This window comes from Idiotropiscis lumnitzeri, chromosome 8, assembly GCF_059441095.1.
Source record: "Idiotropiscis lumnitzeri isolate Australia: NSW breed Sydney's pygmy pipehorse chromosome 8, RoL_Ilum_1.0, whole genome shotgun sequence".
Classification (NCBI taxonomy): Eukaryota; Metazoa; Chordata; class Actinopteri; order Syngnathiformes; family Syngnathidae; genus Idiotropiscis; species Idiotropiscis lumnitzeri.
In genome coordinates this window covers 15,555,525-15,578,124 of record NC_142398.1, presented here as the reverse complement: position 1 = coordinate 15,578,124, position 22,600 = coordinate 15,555,525, and the positions used below count along the sequence as shown (strand labels likewise).

Sequence of the window (22,600 nt, the reverse complement as noted above, 5' to 3'; positions counted from 1 at the left end):
TCTGCCTCATTTCCTAGACGTCTACAGTGTGTTCATTTCATAAACAATCACTTTGAAGAGGGTAGAAAGAAGGAGACGCAGAGGAAATGAAACAATAAGAAATGCCCAAGATGATTTTGAGACACAAAGAAGAGAAGAGGAATGCGTTTACCTCTCTCTGTATCCACGGAAGCCAGGAGGGAAAGTGAAAAGGTTAGTAGCAGATTGTCAGAGAAAAAAACGACAACGACACAGTTTGACTCGGAACATGCAAGTTCGGACCCTGATCACATTTAGTTCTGATTATTTAAACCAACTTTTATCAAGAAGGATTTTGAAGGAGACATTTCGTAGAATTCAAAAGACGGCCATAATGTCTTAATAATAGGCCTCAGTCATTCCCCAATCCAAAAAATACATAATGACACTTGTCAAACTCTGCTCAAAACTGCTCAGCTTTGGGGGGGCGGTTCTTTCTCAAGAAAATGCAGCGTATGGCCTCTGTTACCCTGACAACTCGTGTCGAGCAAGGACGATGGTAACTGAGATGCTCACCCATCTGCACCCAGACTACAAATGAATCAAGCCACCGCTGGATCATAGTCATGGTACAATTTATACAATTCTGAGCGGCTCACTGGAGTTGTAGAGACAGTTTTAGAAATAGTCCACAACTTTGTGACGTTACACTTTGGCAATTTGAAATTCCAGAGACCCGATTATTTATATGCGGAAAAAGTACATTTTCCATAATATATTGCCTTTGACATATTTAAATGTTCTGTAGCACCCAAGACAACCATCACAATAGGAAGAAGTTGTGAACAAGCAAACTAAGCAAAGTCACTAGAAGGTTCTTATTGGCAAAACACGAAAATCCTTTGGAATAAAGTTGTGCCTTAGGGAACTATTGATGGAAACCTTTCATGTAAAATGTGCACAGAAGATGTGATTCAAGAGAGGAGAAAATATTAGGAGCCCACATGAATGTGATGTGACCTGTAATGACGAGCACTCACATGAGCGATAAAGATAAAAGTTACTGCGACAAATTGTCCAGATTGATGTGGGAGTCAGTAATTGCGATAATGAGTTTTAGAGTTCATGAGCTGATCCAGAGGATACGCACACGCTGTTGCAAATGTGAATACAATATTTACAACAGAAGATCAGAATATTTACAACAGGTCACTTGCATTTTGTATCTATCATAGCAACAGACAGTCATTCTCAGATAAGTTCCTGTAAAAGAAGAACAAAAAGCCCTGACTCCTATTACAAAAAAACAATAATGTGAATAAGATACTCACAGCGGTTTTGGGACAAAATCTTTGAGACGCTCTGCATATGAGTGCACACTCCCCAACCTGCCTGCTGCAGATCCAGTGAGTAGTAAGTAGACCCCCCCCTTCTCAGCCTCATCCCTGTTTCCCCCTTCTTCAGCCAACCCCCTCCCCCCTCCTTCTCTTTTGAGCCGCCTCTTCGTCCTCCCTCATGCAGCTTACTGAGATGTTGCTATCAACACTCCAAATAAGAATGCTGCAAATAAAGGTGAAGTACTTGAGGAGCACAAGGTTGATGCGTCTCACATGGGGACTTGCGCTTATAAATACAGTGTGTGTGTGTGTGTGGGTGCGGGTGTGTGTGTGTGTGTGTGTGTGAGAGTATGTGTGTATGATTATTAGATATTATTTGATGGGTCAGATATGTAAATCTAAACATTTTGAGTTCCGGACCTTTATTTATTTATTCTTTATTTTTTTATTGAATTAATTGGCAGATTGACATAAATGTGCTGTTGTTCCCTAGGCTCATTTTTGATTTAGTCTCTTTCTGTGGGACACAACACCCTCTTCTGGTTCACTGCCGCAGTGCCAGGTGAGTCGATTATTCATGGTTGGCTGCAAGATTTGTTAGTGTTTGGATTTGCCTTTACCTTCTAAAGATAAGGAGGATGGTCAGCAATGAATGGATGGAGACAAAAGTGATGCGCAGCTGGTATGTGGTATATTTGTGATGAATAAGTACTACGAATGGTTTATCCAGTGCTTTGTCATTAAGAGTCTCTGTCTGCAGTCACATCATCCGGTTTGTTTTACACCTTAAAGTACTAAAAACTTGACAAAAAATACACAACATTGGACTCCAATAGGGTGACACAGTAAGAAATATTAGAGCATAGGTCTAACATAGAATGCCCTTATGTTGCCACGGTAACCTACCTGCCATTGTCACGGCCAACGCCCCAGACGCGGATACTGGCGATAGGCTGAGAGTGAAGGACACTGCGGTCCATCGGGTCAACCAGGTTCAACATATTATTCTCCAGCAACAGGTACATGTCCTTCCCCTACGCACAAACACGAACAAACGACGCACACACAGGTTATGAAGCATGTAATAGAAATGTTCACTAACAGTGACAGCGACAATATATGGAGGTTTTGTGAATGAATTAATCAGACAGATTGGATGGATGCAATCGACACGGATGAATGGACAAATGTTCCCACTGACATACTCCATCAAAGTGGGAACTCCAATATTTTAGTCCACAGACCAAACACTAATAACAGCAAACTGTATGGGAAAATGAACTGAACTGCTCACTCATATTAACAAGGTTCTTTCTCTGACAGAGGGCATACAAATCTGTCCCATTTCTTGTCAGTTCCTATTGGTGTAATGCACACTTGCACCATTTGTTCCTTTATTAAAAGCCTCAAAATAAATACTTGAGCTTCAGAAAAAAACAAAACAAAAAGAAGAGTGCGAAATGGGTGGAAGAAGGCTGTCTTTTCAAATTAAGTGCAACCACCCCAGAGAATGAGAAGGCTTCAAAATATTGCTTCTATTTTTCATCGCTTAATTTAGCTGGCTTCCGGCTGTCAATGAGAATGCAACAACCACGAGCTCACTCACCTCGCCCCAGATGCCGACTGTGTCTCGGATGTCATTTTTGGAGTAAGACAGCTGCCGTATGCAGTTGTTTACAGCCACGCTGCTCTTGCCAGGTGCCAAGTCCTCCTCTGCCATCTCCACCCATCCCAGAGAGCGGACTGCAAAACACTGAAGACACACACATACAGGCAAAAATAAGTTTTAATCCAAGATCTTGTGAAAACTTGTTGACAGATGGTCGAAGCCCTAAAAACAGCACCTGAGTGCCACAAAAAGAGAATGAATTCATAAATCTGTGGGGGTCTTTTATTTATAGTCAAAAATCATTAATTTACTGAAAATATTGCATTTTCCACAATAAAATGTATTATTCACACTAATGAGACAAACAAACGTCAGCACTGTTGCCTTAATTACCACGCCATCAATTACAGTAGTTACTTTCAAGACAAGATTGTAACACCCCAAATTGGCCTCATGTGACAACAAGAGTGAATGAGAAAAGTTCTGGGATGCCACCGAGTAACTAGCTGCATTCGGCATTGTTTGGGGTGGGGGTGGGAGCATTGTCAACCAGTGTTTGAGGTAAATAAAAGTTTTTAAAGATCTATCGTTGTAACTTTTTACTTTGCAAATATCCCAAGTTAGAAGGTGGAAACCCGTGGCTATTAATACAAAGCGGCCAATATTTGTTTAAACGTGTTTTTATGGCTAAAATTAGCTGGCTTTTAATCAGGTGTGTTTTGTAGTCCGGAAATTATGGAAATATCAATTCCACAATTTAATCAGAGGGACACAAATGTTAATCTTCGGTTGATACAGACAGCAAATAGAGTGAGCCGTGTTTCATCAAATATTTACTGCCTAGTCAGACAGGACTCTGTCACCTTGTCCAACCCACTCTAACAAATAACCATGATCCTAAACAAGAGTGACGACCACCTTGCAATTTCCCATCCTTTCTCTGCTTTATTTTGAGCAATTAACAGTTCAAGTGGGCCTGAGAGCAATCAACAGACGGATGCAAACAACACTGCAGACAAGATAAAAATGCAAACACAACGGATGTACCATATAAACCTTGTGCCAAGTCCGCACTGGTTGACCCAGTTTATAGAGTAGAGCAATGTGTTTTATTTATGGAACACATAGTCCACTCCACATTTCCGATGCAGGGTGTTTGGGTGAGTGGAGCTGTCTGGTTCTCTCTCAGACCAAACGTCATTGCAGGTATACATGCAAAATAGACTTGCACATAAAATGCGGTATCTGGTAAATCACAAAGAGTCTTGGAATGCACAAATGCTCATAAGAAGACCTGCGCATGCGAATGAGATCCAGGACAAAACCGTATTAAAAATACCACTTTTACAAATATAATGACGTCTAAACATAACTGCATGGTGACTCCGCATTTGAGCAGGGGAGGCAGTTCAGTACCATATCCAGCAGATGGCCCCGTTTGACTTTCTTTCCAGCAAGCATTTCATTAACAAGAGAGTAGTAGTTGAAGTTTGTATATAAACCTATTTTATAATCCTGATCGTGCTCTCCGTGGATTAACCTAATTCAAGTTGGCTTGTCTTGACTTTCTGTCCCTGCTCTTGCTGGCTCTCTGCCCGGGAAGCGACGCTTGTTGGTCATTGAAACACTCATTTGCCTTTTGGGTTGTTATGATCGAGTCCTATCAATTCTGTACATTAGTAAATGCCCATCCACTCATTAATTAAAATTGTACTACCATCAGAAAGATGCATGATAATTTATGGAAATTACTGTGAGGCGTGGTCCATTTTTGTAGAAAGACAAATTGTTAGTCAGAGCAAGCTAAGTTCGAATAGCAAAACACATTTGTAGCAACCGGCACACAATATTAAATTTAATAATCAAAATCCGCATCACCAACAAATGTATTTTCTGGATAAATACTGATTCTAAAATGCTCAAGATAATGTATGTGGCACAGTTGCGTGCTGCCTTATTGCTTTTTTGTGCAGACTAATGGTTTCTTTAATTGCGATGTAATAGTGGTGGCATTAAGAGGTGGATTGCATGAAAAAGGTTGAATCCAGGAACCAAGTAGCGCTAATGCTCTTCATGACCACTAGGTGGTGCTAACAAACACGTCTATTCCTTCCAACACAGACACGTCATTCACTGAGGCTGGATTTGGTAAACAAAGTCTTTACCTTTGATTGTGGATCACAGTTGCAACTGCTCGAGTCGTCTTCTTCCACTGCTGGACGGTTCCTGGAATAAACATCAAACGCAGATGTGGAATATAGTGATGCCGTTATAAGATTAGCAATGGAGTGTTGCTGTGGCGACTATTAGCTCTACTCAACACAAATCTACCAGAGCAGTCATTACACTAACAGACATCCATTTCCTGATTGGGAGAGTAAATTTCCTGCTTCGTCGGAAGTTATTTAACAGTGATTAAACACTAAATAGGAGAAGCAAACCAGATACAGGTGGAGCATCGGATAATTAAGTCACAGGAGCAAAGAAAGGATTTAAAACTATGCAAAAAAAGTTGCAAAAGTAATATGTTATTACCTTAACTTTAGTGATGCATAGCGAAGCGTTGCACCTTCAAATTCTTTTAAGCTGGGGTCAGGGTTCACCGTGGCGGCTTGCAAGTCCTGGTGTGCATAAACAATATAGTGAGAATGTAGGAAAACTACCAAAACACACAATACCTTAAAGCCCTCTTCACACATGGAACCACTAAAATTGTGGTAGCGCGGTGAGTGGGTTTCATTATTATCCTTAACCCTTTGGTGCATGGATTTAGAAAGCCGAAATCAAGATTTTTATATATTGTTTGTCACTCTGTTGTTTTTTTTTCTCCTGGATGTTACAGACACATTTAAGATGTAAGAATTAACCACATTTAGTTTAATGATAAACCCATGAAAATGTATTTCTCATCAAGTTTTGGAAAACATTTGGTCATACGTTCACTCATATAATTTTTGTGAGACCTTGTTTGGTCCGAAGGAAGAAAACAAACAGTGCTGCAACCTACGAAGCTTTCTTCAAAGTTACAGTAAGTCAATGTTTCAAAACATCTCCAAAAGAACTGTGAGTCTCCATACTTCTGAGTGTGCATGACTAGCATTACCACGTTATCTCATCAAGTCATCATTTCAGCAACAAGAACTGCCAGTCTCTGCATCTTCGAACATTGGCATCACAGGACAGCTTGTTATTCTTTCCCATCTTTCCCTTTCAGCTTGTCCCGTGACAGGTCGCCACAGGGCGTCATCCTTTTCCTACCGCCTTCATCCTCCTCAAGATCTTCTCTTAGACCCTCTCGCGCCATTCTCATCATCGTTCTTTCAATATACTGACTACTCAGGATATGTTCAAAACATCAAAGCTCACTCGCTCTCTCTTTGTCTCCAAAACCTCTAACCTTGGCTGTCGCTCTGATGAGCAATCCTATCCAACCTGGTCCCTCCTAAATAAAACCTCAACAACTTTAATTCCGTCACCTTCAACTCTGCTTCCTGTTTACACTTCAGTGTCACTGTCTCTAAGCCGTACATCACCAAACGCCTCACCAACTTTACCCGCCAGGCTGCGTACCAGAGACTCTATTATCCTGTAAGTAATACACCCACCTCCACCTGTCTTTTACCTTCTTAACACACTCACCATTGCTCTGTACAATTGATTGAAGTGAAGATTAAGTATTTAAAGTACCCCACCCTTGCTATCTCATTCTTACCCCTCGACCCTTCTAGCTCATACACATATATTCTGTGCTAATTCAGATAATGTTCATTCTTCTCCAGCTAATAAACCTATGCACGGCGTCAGCATATGCTTAGTTCCATCCGTCCCTAGAGTACATGAAAGTTAGCAAAGCATTAAAGCGCTGGAAAAAAAAAAAAATAAACTTGTGGTTTTTGTGCTTTCCTTCATCACAAAGGCACACCACTATATCTCATGCTGTTCCCAAACCACTGATGCGAGCCCTATTTAAAAAACAAAAAAAAAAAGAAAAAGCTTTGGTAGGCTAGAACATGACAAACTTGTACACATAGCCAGGACTCACACTTTCACTCAGTTGTGTAATGCGGTATATAAATAAAGTTGTTTTGCATTTTATTGTATATGAGAGAAGGGCTAAAAGGACACAAACTTGTCACAAACCATTAAACACTAAATTCCAGCATGCATCCAAATTGCATAGCAGAGTGCTCGAGCTGGATGGAGCAATGGCAATGGTGCGCTTTATGTGCAACGGGACATGCGCAGACATCAAGCAAAGAGAGTTCGCGTAGTAAATACAGTCTGTGCGGACACATTCATATCTATGCAGCAGGAAGGTTGAGTGAACAGACAAGAAAAGTGTTGCTGCAGCCATGAGATGTTTCCGTTCATTAAGCATAAGCCACAATATTGTGCCCGGCTGGTTGATGTTAGAGCTTCAGCCCGCACATGCTGTCCAGGCAGTTAATGGGGAGCATTAAATGATAATTAATCCACACATTCACAGTTTAGGATGGCGATAAGGCTCATTGAATGCATGATACTTGCCTTCCACACCTCACTATCAATCTTTCCGCCAAAATCACCCCACATGTGTTTCTACAAATGGCGTTTAAAACACAAGTGCACATACAGTTGGGGGGGTCAAGGTTGAGAGGGGGAGTCAAGGAGAGAGAGACAGAACAAAGCTTAACTAACTTGCTCACTGCACACTGGTGTTTGTTACAATGAGGAGCAACTCAAGGAAAAGCTATTAAGCTAAAAAAAAAAAAAAAAAGTTCCTTGCTCCTATTGAACATTCACCTTTCCATTTAGAATTAGTAAAATTTGAAAATACATGACAATCCGATAGAATCTCATTTACTGGGGAAAATGTGAAAGAAGTGCCAAGGGAGAAATTCAGCCGTTTCCCACCTTGTCTTTGTCTTCTTGATGCTGGGGGGTACATTCTTGATCTGACATCCCCTGTAGCGACGTAGATCGAGGCTGAACGGGGGAAAAAAAATTTGGATCATATTTCAAAAGAAGAAAATCGTTAAAATAGTGCTAAAAATAAAATAACTACAGAGATTCTACGGTTGCAGCAGATCCAGATCGTATAAACCTTTGAATTGCTTTTTCAAAATTACATTCGTATGCTAACAACGTGAAAACAAGCAGCTTAATGTAGCACACGAAGCCGCATTGAAATGCAAGGCGGTAAAACATCGACACCTCCACCAGATGGATGCGCTTGGATGGATTGTGGCCCATCTATCTGCCAACATCAGTCAATCCCATCTAAGTCAATGTTTTATCTACCAGCCGTACCTCTCTATCAATCTACTTTCCTCTCAGTGACGATCCATCATTCTCCATGACTGAATGATTGATTGTCTCAGTCTTCTTGTATTTTACTACGCCACTGGATTATTGGCGGTCTTCTCGCTGCCTTGCTCTCATTGCTCGCATGTCTTGTTAGGTCGTTTCTTGTTGTCAGGTATACAGGAAACTATAGATCATGTCATTAAGACTAATTCTCACCGTATGTTCAGACTGTGTCTATCAAGGGGAAATAGGCACCTGCAGGTTACTTACAAAATAGCAGCTGTTGACAAATCCGCACGTGGGCAGGATGTGTTCGTGGAGAGGCTCCACTGAGCTGTCGGAGGTGGTGCTCCCGGAGCGAGTGGAGCCCCTGAAGAAGACCTCAGCCTGACATGCCTACAGGCACACATTTAAAAAAAATAATTAAAAAAAAATAAATAAATAAAGGGGTGTGATGTCATCTTCAACCAGCCTTCAACCATTTCGCTCACCAAATTATTAAGTAAAACTGCTCAATAAAGAGAGCAAAAAGAATAGCTGTGTCAGAAATTCTGTGAAAATTAGGAGACAGTTTTGATCAAGACTCTTGGTGCGATGCAGTGCAGCAAACTACAGACAACTGTCTCGTCATCTTTATAGAAGAATGATTAATAGAGCTTGGGCATTGTGGCTTAGATTGTGCAGGCGTACCTAATTATACGACTGGTGAAAATATAACTTCACACATACAGACATATCCTTTTGTGTGCTGTGGAGGAATGATGAATATTTGGCAACTACTTTCAATTCACTGCATACAATGTTGACTAATCACAATCAGAAGTAGAATCTACAAGGCAATAATTTGTCTCACTGCATTTAATATTCCTCAAAGGTTTATCCATTTTCTGTCCTGATTAATTTACAGTAAGCGTCAAGCTTCATTTGTCATGTTTCCTCATACCAGATGTAAGAATTATTTCAAGCACGAAGCAGAGTTTAAAACAACGTTCACTTGGCATACATGTTTGCATTCCCCAAGTCTCTCACCTCTTGGTCAGCAGTTGGGGAGGGGCTGAGTGAACCCAGTGACTGTTTACGTGGTGTCGAGCTTTTGTGGTCACCCAGCGCCTCCGGCTCAGTCTGTCCAGGGGGTGCAGGGTGGGTGGCGGGTCTCTCCCACTGGGTTGCACCCGTGGGAATGTGCCAGTAGTAGATACCCGCCATGTCTGTGATCTTTTTCCATCCAGGCGGCAGGTCCGCGTCCGTTTGGAACGACTGCTCATTCCAGATATCTGCTAAGAAGAGGAAAGACGTTACGTACAAGAGAATAATCAATTGGGAATCAGTAGGTGATTTTTTAAAAAATAATTGTAAACACATTTAATGTATTATGTTATTATATGGGTTAAATTTTGCTATAAATTAATAAAATTTATGTCGAACATTTATTATGGGGAAATTATTAGCTATTAATTAGCTGTTTATATTGCGTAAAGCGACTGCTTTAATGACAGAACAAACTAACACAAAGTTTTCAGAACGTCATTTGTATGTCCTTCTAATAAAAGCAGAAAGCAAACATAAGCTTGCTTGAGAGAAGACTGCTGCTTGAAAGGTTTTTCTTGTGCAGAATTTCTTTCCATTGGTGAAACATGCCAAAAAAGGCAAAAAGCAAATGACATCATGTTTGCAAACCGCAGCTTGAATGCGGCACATGTGATGGCAGAGGACATCTGGTATTTTTTATTTTGTTTCTTTTTCGGAAGTCACAAAAAAAAAAAAGTTTGCTTGAGTCATTGCAGATGTCAGAGCAGGTTCAGAATTTATACTGAGATTTAAACATCTCAGAAGCATAAAGAGCACATCTTTACAACGCGGAGCAGCTAGCTGATGTAATTTATTTGACAGCGACACATTTGGAGGAAATATACCAGGTTCCAAGACGCCACAAATACACACACACACACACACACCCACACCCACACACACACAGTAAAGATGAAATGACTTTGAAACTTTAAATCAATCTTACAGCACTCACATCACTAATAAAAGGTCTCCTCGTCTGAAAGTAGCAAACAACATTTACACACTTATAGCCGTTTAGAGGATTTTGGTGCTAGCGAACTTCGAGGCGATGGTTAAAAACTCCAAAAGGTAGCAAATCACTCATATTCTACACATACTCATCTTAGACTATTATTTACACCAATCAAATAAGATTCAACACAATAAATCAAATGTTTTTATAAAACAATGGGTAATATGATGTATTCATTTAACAATTTATTATTGTGGTTTGGCTTTGCAGTGTTTTTCTGAACCTTTTTCTCATTTTACTAAATAACCTCACCAAAATATTTGAAACACCTCTCAGCATGACGCAGGGTAGTTTGAGAGCGATCAAGAGAGAGAGAGCGAGAGGGACTTTAATGTGCTGACCATGCTGATGAAAAGCAGCCTGAGGGGCCGTGTCTACGACAGCAGGTGATATGTCATAGTGATGGCCTTAACGGTCTTGGGCTCAAATGAAATGTAGGCACTTGCTTGCACACAAACTGGTGTGTTCAGTTAACTTAGTGTTGTTTCACCCAAGAAATCACTTGGAGATATGAACAATTGTATGCTGATCTAGACACACAAAACTGCAGGGTTTGAAGCGGTTTTTCCATGTGCAAAGAGCTCTCAGGCATAAAAACTAGAATTCAACGGGGGCACAAAACTGCTAAACAAACCAACACTAAGTGCAACAACTCATTTTGCACATTCAGTCAGCTCCCAAAAGATAGCAAATGAATTCAACTGAAATTCAGTGGACCAAATGGATTTCTGTCTGCAAAAATATTGCAATGCATTTGTTATGTAAAGCTACAATTCAAATCACTCCAGCATGACAGCATTGCCAACAATTCATTGCCAAGCAGCCAATTATTGTACAGGACACTCACCAATAAGGTAAAATATAAGATTACAAAATAGAAGAATAATGATCCATTAAAATACTGAGTTCCAGAACTGGAACTTACCCACAACTTTGATTTATGCTGTTTCCAGGAAGTGGATTTGAATTTTTTTTTTTTCTCTCTAGTGTTATGATGTACGCGGTACAGTCATACTCCCCCCCCCCAATATGATGTTCTTATTTCTGTGTGCATGCACACATGAAAGTACGCACTTTAATCCCCCTAATAAAACTGCAGAGCCCCCCCCAAAAAAAGCTTTTGTTATAACTTGAACCTTGGCAACAACCTTAAGGAGTACTCAACGGTTCCCAATAAATTGAGGGAAAACGACAAGCGACCTCTAAATGTCTGTCATATTAAATTATTCACTCTTTACTGTCTTGCCATAAGTTCTTCATCAAGGTCCTCTCCAAGTCTGTTCAAATGCTCTTACAGATTTTTTACAAGCTTGAGCCTAATGGAAACTAAGGATGCTCAGAGAGACATGTGATTATCAGACATCAATTCCAGCCATAAAAACATGGTTCTTGACTTTTTGTCCTCGATAAAAAGAACCTATATCAATGTTGTGCTGTATTGGATTCATAAAAAGTGGCCAGAGTAAAAGTAGTTAGAAGTAGTTCTATCTCCTGGCCTTAGCCCATCGAAAGCAAAAATAGGTCAGTGCATCAAACTACAAGTGTCTGCAGAGAGGGTACTGGTGTGAGATGAGGAGACAAGTGGATGTGGATTAGGCACATGTACACTAAGAAGAGAGAGGGAGGGAGAAAGAGTGAGTGAAAGAATAAGAAGGAAAGAGAGAGAGGGAGAGAATGTCAGAGACAGAAAGCTCCAGCAGCCTTGGTTGAAGGCTGCATCATGCTTCAAAGTTTGCACCGTCACCCTCCGGCAGCATAACTCCATGTGGGTCGTCACAGGATTAGAAGTCTTTGCTTGACGCCACCGAGAATAACCGTGAGCAAGCACTTGTGTTGCTCATACAAATATGTGCTTCTTTCCATTTAGCTACAGTTAGCATGCAGCCAGCGCTGAGGCGAGTTGAGTGTAAGGGGGAGGGGAGAGCTTGTGTCGCAAAACTGGAAAAAAAATATAGAAATATATATATTCACATTTACACACATTATGCTTGGTAAATGCAAACACACACATATGCACGCATGCACGCACAAACTGCATTAATCCGATCAATACATACTCACACCAACAGCACACACACAAATAGCACACATTCAGAAAACTGCCTTGGTTATAAAACTTAGAATCCCATTCACTCACTGACACACATGCAAGGCTCAAACTAGCCGCCAGTCACATAGAGACCGAGAAACACACCTACCCTCGTAATTGACAATGACAATAGCAAGCATGTAGTCTTTCCCCAGCATCATACTGTGGTTTGCCAGCTGCCTTGTACGGCATGAAAACCCAGAGCTGTTGCCAAACACACACAACCCCAGACAGAGAGGAGAGAGGATGGTGAGGGGGGGCGCGCAATGCAAGAGAGGGGGGTGGGGGGTGACGAGGACTGGAGCGGCGAGGGAGGGAGGACACGACGAAAGGGGGAGAGAAGCCAACAAGAGAGATGGCAAAAGATGGAGGTTACAGAATGTTTCACTTTGCCCTGCGTGCACATGCTAACAAGCTGAACTATACTCAAACTGTTACTCATCCTCATGAAATGTTGATTGCAAAAGTCTTCACGGTTGCTCTAGCAATCCTCAGGTCATCTTTTGTGCTAATCAAGGTTGAGGAGCAGTGATGAAGATTAAAATCTGTCGGGATTCCAGAGGCAGGAAAGCCAAATATTCAACTCAAATTCTCTTGGCAGTGTTGGAGAATCTTTTCAGACCTCTTGTTAAACCATGTACGATCGTTTGCGCGAGTATGCGAGTGTGTGTGTGTGCGTGTGTGTGTGGGGTGTGTGTGTGCATGTGTGTGCTGGCGTTCTTGTGTGTTTTGGCTCCCTCGTGCGAAAGCGCTGTCATACAGGCCCCCGAAAACCGCAACATCCCGTGAGGAATCTGACACACACCTGCGAAAACAACACTGCTTCGTCAGCAATGCAGACAAGCAGATGGGAAGTACGGACAGCTGGGAGTTAAATGTCGATAAATTCAAGGAAGATATTCTTCTGAAAATAATCCAGAGAATGATGAAACACTGTTTCAGCATTGCTTTCAAGTCCATCGATTCGACATATCGATCTCATCAGTCGACTCCAGAGAGAATCACTAGATAAAGATGAAATGTAAAAAGTAATCCAGTTTGTTCCAGAAACAAGGCAGCAAACCAAGTTGATGTAAAATATACTTGAAAGACATTAAATTTGCAGATGTTTCCAAGCTTTGGTTTAACTTTAGGGATTGTGTAAGAAACACAGAAGGAAAAGATATTACTCATCAGCTCAGCTGCCCGGATTATACGGTTTAGTTGTTTAATTACTTGAACAAGTTCGTTCTCTTCTTCACAAAGAGAATTTGTTTCTAAATAAATAATACATGTTTGAAGATAATTGCAAAAAACATGCAAGGACGGAGAACAATGCAGTACTCAATTGTGGCGTTAAAGCATTAAAATGTTTTATTTATTATTAGATAGCCTTGATTTTATTTTTTTTTTTGGCATAGCTAGGGATTTTGTTAACAAGGTAACTGTTGGCGCAAATCCACTTTCCATGTACGTTAACTTAAACCAAGTGTCGTTCGTAGGTTAAAAGGAGAAAACATTGTAATCCTGCTACCTATTTATGTAGCGGGGTAAGAGGATGACATAAGCACTCAGCAACCAGAAACAGATGCATTTTTAAGCTGCGATCTGAACTCTTTCACTTTATATGGTGAGGCAACGAGCAACTTCATGAGTATCAGTACCTACACGGTAATAAAGTTTTGTCAAAAGAACTTGGACACAATCAAAGCAGCAACACGAGCTAACTCAATGTGCTTCACATAGTTAAAGTGCGTAGAAAATAATTTACAAAAACATCAATCCATTAATTCATTATCCGAACAGCTTACCAAAAGATCTAAAGACATAAAAGGTAGTTTACTAAGATTACGGAAAGAATGTAGAGGGCAAGAAAAATATTTTGGAAAATGTATTTTAAAAATGCTTTAAAAGATCTCAATCATAGGTATGGGGGGGAGGCAAAGTTTTTAACCTGGATTTAAAAACTTAAATAAATAAATAAATAAAAAAACTGGTGTGGGCATAAAGATCCTACATAAATTTTTTTACAACATTTTTCTAGGTCATCATCGAGGTATTTGACTGACATTTGACAATTGAACACACTCAGTGTTTGACAACGGTAAGAATGGTTTGATTTTTTTATGATTTTGAAGACAAATTTAACGCACTGATTTTTTTCAACATGATTATTAACAACACTCTTCTCTGTGACGCGTGAAATTTAAAATAGATTTATTTTGACGTAACAGGGACTTTAAGTTAAGATACATACTCGTACTCCAACAAGTACAAAATGATGACTTGCTTGGGAAATTCACAATTCATTATAGCGTTTTAATGTGCACGATACAGCATATATGGTCCTGTTATAAGCAGTTACTCAGCACTGCATGGCATCACAAAATTTTGTGGTTCACTTGGATGAAAAAGAAGCCGCTGAGGCCCCAGAGGGTAAAATGAGAGGTATTCTGGGAGAAATAAAACAGCTTGTTGGCCTCACAACTCAGAAAGGCTGGAAGCTTGGTGCACTGCTGCACTCATGTCACAGGCTATTCAGAAGTAGATGGATGTCAGCGACAACAATAAGAGGCTTTTAAAGACCCAAATGACATGACCGGCAAGATTTTTACACAATGCTGACAAACATGCGGGGACGAGGGAAGCAATAAACCACCAAGCAGCGAACATGAATCAGTCAAAATTTTCAATTACAGACATCCTCATTAATTTTACAGATTAAATGGGGTAGGGATGGGCATCCTAATCAGTTAGTTGATAAACTGATGATTAAGAATGTTATGGTGTGATTGATTGGGGATAATTGTGAGGCAAATGGAGTGCACAATTTAGCTGAAACCAGCAGAGGCTCTGTGGATTCAGTTTTAGTTTGCTAGAGTCTGAAGTACAACAAACAATATGATATCCGGTACTTATTTATTGTGTTATTGTTGAACTGAGCGACATCCAAGCAGAACTTCACAACTGCACAATGCCTGAGGTCAACATTGCATTGTGCGGAAAACGAGACTGGCATGGAAACTGGAGGTCAAAACATTAAAAAAAAAAAAAAAGATATCAAAACAACAAATGAGAAAATGTAAAAAAAAATAATTGCTTACTAAGATAGAGGAGACTTACTCAAAGAGCCTCAAGCATTAACAATTGAATACTGAACCATCTTGATGGGTTACCAATCAAAAGTCAGTACGGTTCATTATCAGTGGAAATCTGCTAGGTGGCTGACCTGACCTATATGAAGCCTCCTTAATCAACTGCCGTTCAAAGTAAGTAGCATTCAATGTCACCTCACCTGCGCTCACCTGTGATCCTATTAAGGAACAGCGTTATTAAAAAAAAAAAAAATCAAGGTTATTATAGTTTGGGAATTTTAATTATAGTGAGTTTTTATTTCATTTTTGACCTTTAGTTTTCAGAGTGGGCTTGTTAGTTCATATTTGTTTTGTCAAAAACACATTTAGTTATAGTTAGTTTTAATTTTTTTAAAAAGTGTTCTACACATGTTCAAGATTTAATAAAAGACCATTATAAGTATTTTGCGGGTGAAAATTCAACAAAATTATCATTTCAAAATATTTTAATAGTACAGGGTACACGTTACGGTTTTAACAGTCCACAGATTGTGAATCACAATAAGTGTCGTGCTGCCCGTGCATACTGCTTCTCGAGTTAGATGCAGGCATGCATGCATCCTAATCATAACAAAGCTTGGATGCCTTCTTCTTAAGTTAATTTATGAGTTGACATACTGTTAAGAAGTATTAAACATGGGTGTAAAATTGAGCTTTTTTTCCCCAATACTGTACATATTTTCTTCATGCATGAAGAAAAAGATAATCACTTAAAATGTAGTTTCAGTTATTGTTTTTCTCAATCATCTCAGATTTGATTTTATTAATGAAACAGTTTTTTCTTTTTTTTTTTTTTAGTAGGCTAGTTTTCATTGACGAAAATAACCTTGATTTAGATATGGATTATCAGGATCTAAAATAAGCTATCTCTCAGGAATATAAAACAAAAAGCATGTGGCAATTGCCAACGAGAGATTAAGCTTGCTACATACTTAATTTATGACTGGTCTGCGTGCAGACAAACATGCAGGGAACAAGGCAGACTGAAACAGCATGCAGTCTAAATGGTTAACCTCCTTTGAGGCGATGGAAGAACTTTCTGTCCCAGAGGGATTGTGGGGGATTTACTGCCGTGTTTGTTGTTCTGTTTCAGCAAGGTCCCAAATTGGGTTTATGTGCACAAATAAAGCCACCATAAATGGATGAAGGGCACAGGGGATAGTAAAGCAAACCTCCAAAGACAGAAATCTACATCAAAATGTGTGTTTACCTGTCTCCTCAGGGGAGTTGCTCTCCTGGGACAAAGTGGTCCAACTCAACTCTTCATCGCTGGGGTTCAAATTCTGGATACGGTTCAGAGCGCAGTCCGTCTTTGCGCCGGTCCTTCTGTCTTTCTTAGTCTCTGGAGAGGACGAGGAGGAAGAGGAGCAGGAAGCCACAGAGAGTAGGGGTGTGTCCTCTGGGCTGGCTTGTCTGGGTAGGGAAGGTGGAGGGGGCACAGGGGACTTCTTAGAGTGGAGGTCTGAGAGGATCTCCAGAGTGGACGATGTATTCACTGGAGACATAGCCTTAATAAACAACAACGGTTTCTTCTCGTCATCTTGATGCTCCTCCGCTACCTCATCATCTTCAGCCTTAATTTGAGACTTTAGCTCCGCCTCAGAGAGGATGTTGATGTCGTTGCTTTGCTCCGCCTCAATGTTAAAGTCATAAACAATGTCTCCCGAGTTGCCGTTGAGTTTGAGATCCACGGCCGCGTTGACATTACAGCCGCTCTCGGATTCTGACCTTTGGTCCGACTCCGGGGGAGCGTTACCGTTCGGGTGCAGCTCGGCGACATGCTCTACGTGACCTTCCGGCTGCTCAGGTGTGTTAATACTCAGGTCCTCAGTTATGATTTCTGAATTACCGTCAAGATCTGTAACATTGAGGTCTGTGGTATTTTTATTGTGATCCTGTCCAGCTTTACGGAGCTGGTTGACCCCATTTTTGGCCAGTTTGGGATTGTTTGGGGTCAACAGTTGTGAAGGGGATGACAATGGTGATGATGATGGCGGTGGCACCACCTCCCCGAGGCCCATGGCAGTCTGGAGATTTGTGAGCGCATACTTTTTGCGACACTTGGGCGGTGTGGATGAGCCCTGTTTGATGACATCACTGCTGAGGAGCTGGTTGTGGGAAGAGCGCAGACTGAGTGAAGTTGGAGGCTTGGCAGAGGGGCCATTGCGATTGGTCACGTCAACTGACATCATCATGGCAGTCAGATAGATCCACTGAAAGAGAAAAGACGCCAAAAGTGAATGTACATGGAGAAACATCCGCCACAGCTGAAACATTTGCAACTTGTGAAATGATAGTTTGCACTGGAATCATTAATATGTTCCCTTGAATGTGGTTAAGATCCACAAGTATATAAAAAAAAAAAAATAAATAAACAAAAAAAAAAAATGAAAGGAAATAAATTATTCTGACGCAGATGTTTTAAATTACAACCCAAGTGTAATCTGGACCAAATCTGAATTAATTTTGGTCTGCTAAAATTTTGTTCAAATCAAGATCTAAGAGTTTTTTTTCCCTTTTAATTTCGCCCACAATTTATATTTGGTATTCTATTTTTCCCCCTGACTTTTTCATCATAAAAAGGACAAAGGTCATGAAGCAGCCGTGGGAAACGACTTCAACTCTTGACTTCTCCCAGATGCTCAATGTCAACGTCAACTTCAAAACGCCTCGTCTCAGCTAGAGGGAAACTGAGAGTGTGTATTCTTGTAAGCTGGTTTCCCAGCATAGTATGCAACACGAATACACAACAAACAGAGCGTGAGTTATGTTTCATAATCCCAGGCGCTATAAGGAGGGCAAACACAACTTATTCGTGGGTGTGTGAGAGAGAGAGACCCTGTCATTTTCATCAAGAAGATTACCTATTCATTAAAACAATCCAGGGTGATATATACCCCATTAACTAATAAATAAACTCAATGGAAACATAACCTCCTTGGCAACGATAATAAATCCACCGGCTACTGCGGGGAATAGTGTAGAAATCTCTTGCACTAGGTGTTGCCGATCAAATTTAAGGGGTCGCCAAGTTCATAAACCTGCTGGGACGAGTAATGTGCACCAGTAGGTGTTTTAAAACCCATAAATAGTTGAGACTCTGCAACAAAAATCAGCAGTTAAGGGGGTAATGCACAACAAAAGTAACATCATCACATAAATACAACATGTCTTTTTCTCATAACTCCAAAATAATGTAGACATAGTGCAACACATCACAGTTCAGAGAGGTGTGTCAAAAAAGTTCCAGGACTGGTGCCAAACAAGATGTACCAACTATTTTAAATAAAGAACGAAACATTTTCACCTCTGGTATGTAATACACGCCTATGTCAACTTTATGCACTCCTGGAAGGAGTCATCCTCCGGAGCTCCGTTATCATGGCCATCGTGATGACATCTATAACGTCAAAACATGTCCCCCTGATAACTGCCTTGAGGCTGGGAAACATGGGAAAAAATTTTTTTTTTTAAAAATCACATTGATCCAGGTCGGTATCCATCCAGCATGGCGAAGGTCCTTCGTGCCAGGAACTGACCGATGCTCAGACCATTGCGAGGACTTTGAAACAGCCAAGAATTGTCCTGATCTCTTTGCGTGCATTGAACAAAGCAATGGTTGCAAAGTGTCTTTGTAGAAGCGCTGGTTGATCTTCTGGCCCACAGTGAAGGGGAAACTTGTAGTTGTCGTCAATACATATCTTTTGTGACATCATGAACGTGATGGAACTTTTCTGACACACCTTGTTAAACGAATTCGATGATTGAGTTGGTACCCGCCCCCCCGTGGTGTATTCAAGTTTGCATTTGAGCTAAGAAAACTATGTGTTCAATATTATAGGAATTATTATAGTAACTAAGAAATCAACATTTATTACACGTCACCCAGGGCTCCATTAAAAGGTTTAAGGTTTATTTGTGCAAGATTAAATAGGTAATAGCGCCAAATTCAAAAGATCACCTGTCCATCATGAGAAATCAAAGTTTTTATTTTATTTTTAAATCATTGACTCTTTTTGTATCAGTAACTGTTGTCGTACTTTCACCCCTCACCCTAGAGCTGAATTGTTATGAGGATACTTAAACATTGAGCAGTGGGGGTGCGAGCCTGGAGGTTTTCCTTTCATTTAAATCCCAAACACAAACACAGCATGTGTGAAGCCATGTGTGCCAGTGTGCGTGTGTGTGCGCGTGCATGTGTGTTTGTGTGTGTCTTGTGTACCTGACAGGAGGTCAGTCATAGAGCATGCGCTGGTCACGGTTCAGGATTCAGCTCACTCAGCTGCACATCTGAACACCACCGAGGTGGAGGGGAAAGCAAAGAAGGAATGATCAGCAGAAGAATGTGAAGAATCTTCTTAAGTCTCAGGGAGTACTCAGAGACCAAATTCATCTGTGCGAAACCTCAACGACAGCAGGTTTCCATGGAGAAAGCAGAGCTGCTCTTAATGCCACATTTAAAAACGTTGGAGGAATTACAAATCAATCCAAGGTGACTTCTTAGCGACGTCATTCTACATATTGTGCACAGCAACAATTTCTGATGCGTGACGGAATTTCTCCCTGCCAATCACAATATAGCAAAACCGTGCGTTGTCTAACAAGATAAAAGTGGAGGCTGGTAGGCAGGCACTTCATCATGTAAAACTCTAACATGTTTAAACTTAATCTTTTTATTTCTTTTTTCCCTGTGGGGACGTTGTGAGGTGTAATGGTCATTTGAGTCACTTAGGTAGATACAAACCATTATTAATTATGATTGGCCGTGTGTTGACTAAGGAAAGTATTAGTAGATGACTTAGGGCCCAGAAGATTGATTTTGATACTCCTCTAAATCGTAACACATGCGGACCACACACTTAGCTACCACGACATGGTTGGAGTGCAAACGCTTCCTGAGCACCACCAAAGCCCCCAAATGTTCAGGCTAACGACGCAGCTGCACAACTTCCTCTTTTTGTCCTTCCCCTACTATTTGTACATTTATTGCATGTCCAGTTCTCCGGCATAAATTAAAAATGTTCCTCGTGGGAAGTAATAAAAAGCCTTATTTAGGAGAAAAGATGTCTTGTGAGCAGTGGAATTATTTTTTTTTCCATCCCTGCAGAGGGCACAATACTTTATCGCCTTCAAATATCAGGGCTCAGAATTCACTGATTAGTGAATGCTGTTTTAACATCTTATATGAAACTTAATTTCGGTTATGTGTTGATTTCATTAATCCTATAATGACAATATAGAACAAAAATGGCAATAAGTGAGACAAAGTGTTTGTTTGTCAATCTGCTGCTTCCGGCTTGATGGAAGATGGTGATTATGATTCTGAAATTCCTGCATCTTTATCCTAACCTTAACATTCATGGAAATCTGTAATGCATTTCTGTGCATGCCATGCCTACAAGCAATAACTGTCCTAAAATGACTGCATTGGAAAAAAAAAGTCATTAAAGTAAAAGCTGGAGATGGCCTAAAACTTTCCCCCAGTACTGTATGTGTTCAACATTAACAAAGCTTGTTTGTATTAAATCAGCACGAGTCTTGAAATAAACATCATAAAGCCATATTAGTGTTCAGCAACGTTAGTGCAAGACTACAACAAACAATGGAGGAGACTGATGTTGTCCTATGGACATGTACCAAGACCACCTTTTCAGACCGGGTACGAGCGTAAGAACTTACATTTGAATACTTGCCAACAATGAGAATACATATGCTTGTTAATGCAATTATGTCTTTCAATTTTGAAAGATTTTTAATTAACAAATGCAAACATGATTGTAAACGTCATAAACGTTTATTGAACAAGGAATACATTTCATGCAAATGTAAGACTGATATGTATTTATTATTATTATTATTATTATTATTATAACAGGGCAGTGTGGCGCATGCTTGATGAAAAGACAAAGACGAACGATGCGGCAAAGCGGCACGAGAATATATATATTTTTTTGCAGAGCAGAACGACTGAATGCCGATGGGTATTCGTTGCGACACTTTTTACGTTGTCAATTTGATTCGATTTGTAAACTCATCTTTGGCATTTTTCATTATGTGTTAGCATGAAGGCATAGTGCCAGCAGACCTTTGCAAGATGACGTTATACGGTTGCCTAAAAATAACATGGGTAATTTAGTAAAACAACTGTTTTTTATCAATAAACACTAGCAAGCACGAAAAGTTTGCCGCTGCTAAACTGCTCATCGCATGATCAGCGAAGAGAGAATAACAGTATATGACAGGCTGGTAAATGGCATTAATATGGTATGGTAGTATCAGAGTACGAAAAGGAGTTCAGACATACAGCATCGGCACACATACAGATATAGGAATCGATATCGATACATCCCTAGTCTCCTGCATTTGCTTCTTCAATGAGGCCGTAGACCAGAGGAACGAGCACAATGTCTGCTAATTGTCAATTGTGGGATGCTCCGGATGTACTTTTTCTTCCAGAGACTGATGTTTCCCAAGTAAACGCTACTACTGTAAAACATTAAAAACATTCCAACAATTGCTCTACATACCAGTGGCCGAGCATTATGCGGAACCGAGATGGAGCACGCCCATGCCGGTAGTCTGCATTTCTCTCCTCATCCAATCACGATGGCCTAAGCGAGGCAGTGGCGTCCTAAGGGAGGGACAAACATAAAAACGGGATTTATGAGCAAGCGAGAAAGAGGGAAAAGGGAGGTGACTGAAAAGGAGAGACGTAAAGGACTGCAGGACACCGGAAGGACAAATAAAGACACATTAATTATTTACAGCCACGATCAAACATTAATATGTGTGTGTTTGCGTGCGGCCGTGTGAAAGGAAAAAACAAGACTCATTTATGTATAAAGCTCAGTGTGTCTTTCTTTGCTGCAGAGCATTCACTGACTGGAACTATCATAAACTTGATGTCACAGGAGGATTGTGAACTCAGCCCCTCCCACCACCGCAATGCTTCCTAACAATCAACACCGCATAGTGCAGACTACACTTAACCGCATTTCTAACAACAACACCCGACAGTTTGGTTGGACTGTAAAAATCTACACATGAGATGCAAGGGTTGATATAAAAAGTAATGGAGGCTAAAAATTATAATAACTTTACAGAAAGGCAGCAAGAAGTTTGACC

The 22,600-nt window shown here is 40.5% G+C and overlaps 1 protein-coding gene across 3 annotated transcripts in view; it reads right to left on the bottom strand.

Annotated features, from left to right (window-relative positions):
* apbb2b (amyloid beta precursor protein binding family B member 2b) overlaps positions 1-22,600 on the bottom strand; it is a 41,780-nt gene that overhangs the window by 6,139 nt on the left and 13,041 nt on the right. Inside the window, exons 2-12 of one of the 3 annotated variants that reach the window (XM_088302490.1) lie at positions 22,003-22,106; positions 19,698-19,765; positions 16,686-17,688; positions 9,220-9,467; positions 8,461-8,586; positions 7,798-7,869; positions 7,432-7,482; positions 5,440-5,525; positions 5,070-5,130; positions 2,902-3,048; positions 2,202-2,329 (exon numbers count right to left, since the gene is read on the bottom strand). In XM_088302490.1, the coding sequence (XP_088158616.1) occupies positions 2,202-2,329; positions 2,902-3,048; positions 5,070-5,130; positions 5,440-5,525; positions 7,432-7,482; positions 7,798-7,869; positions 8,461-8,586; positions 9,220-9,467; positions 16,686-17,670 (1,904 nt within the window). In that variant the 5' untranslated portion in view covers positions 17,671-17,688; positions 19,698-19,765; positions 22,003-22,106. The remainder of the gene's footprint in view (positions 1-2,201; positions 2,330-2,901; positions 3,049-5,069; positions 5,131-5,439; positions 5,526-7,431; positions 7,483-7,797; positions 7,870-8,460; positions 8,587-9,219; positions 9,468-16,685; positions 17,689-19,697; positions 19,766-22,002; positions 22,107-22,600) is intronic. The other 2 variants (XM_088302491.1, XM_088302492.1) reach the window with 2 other exon arrangements.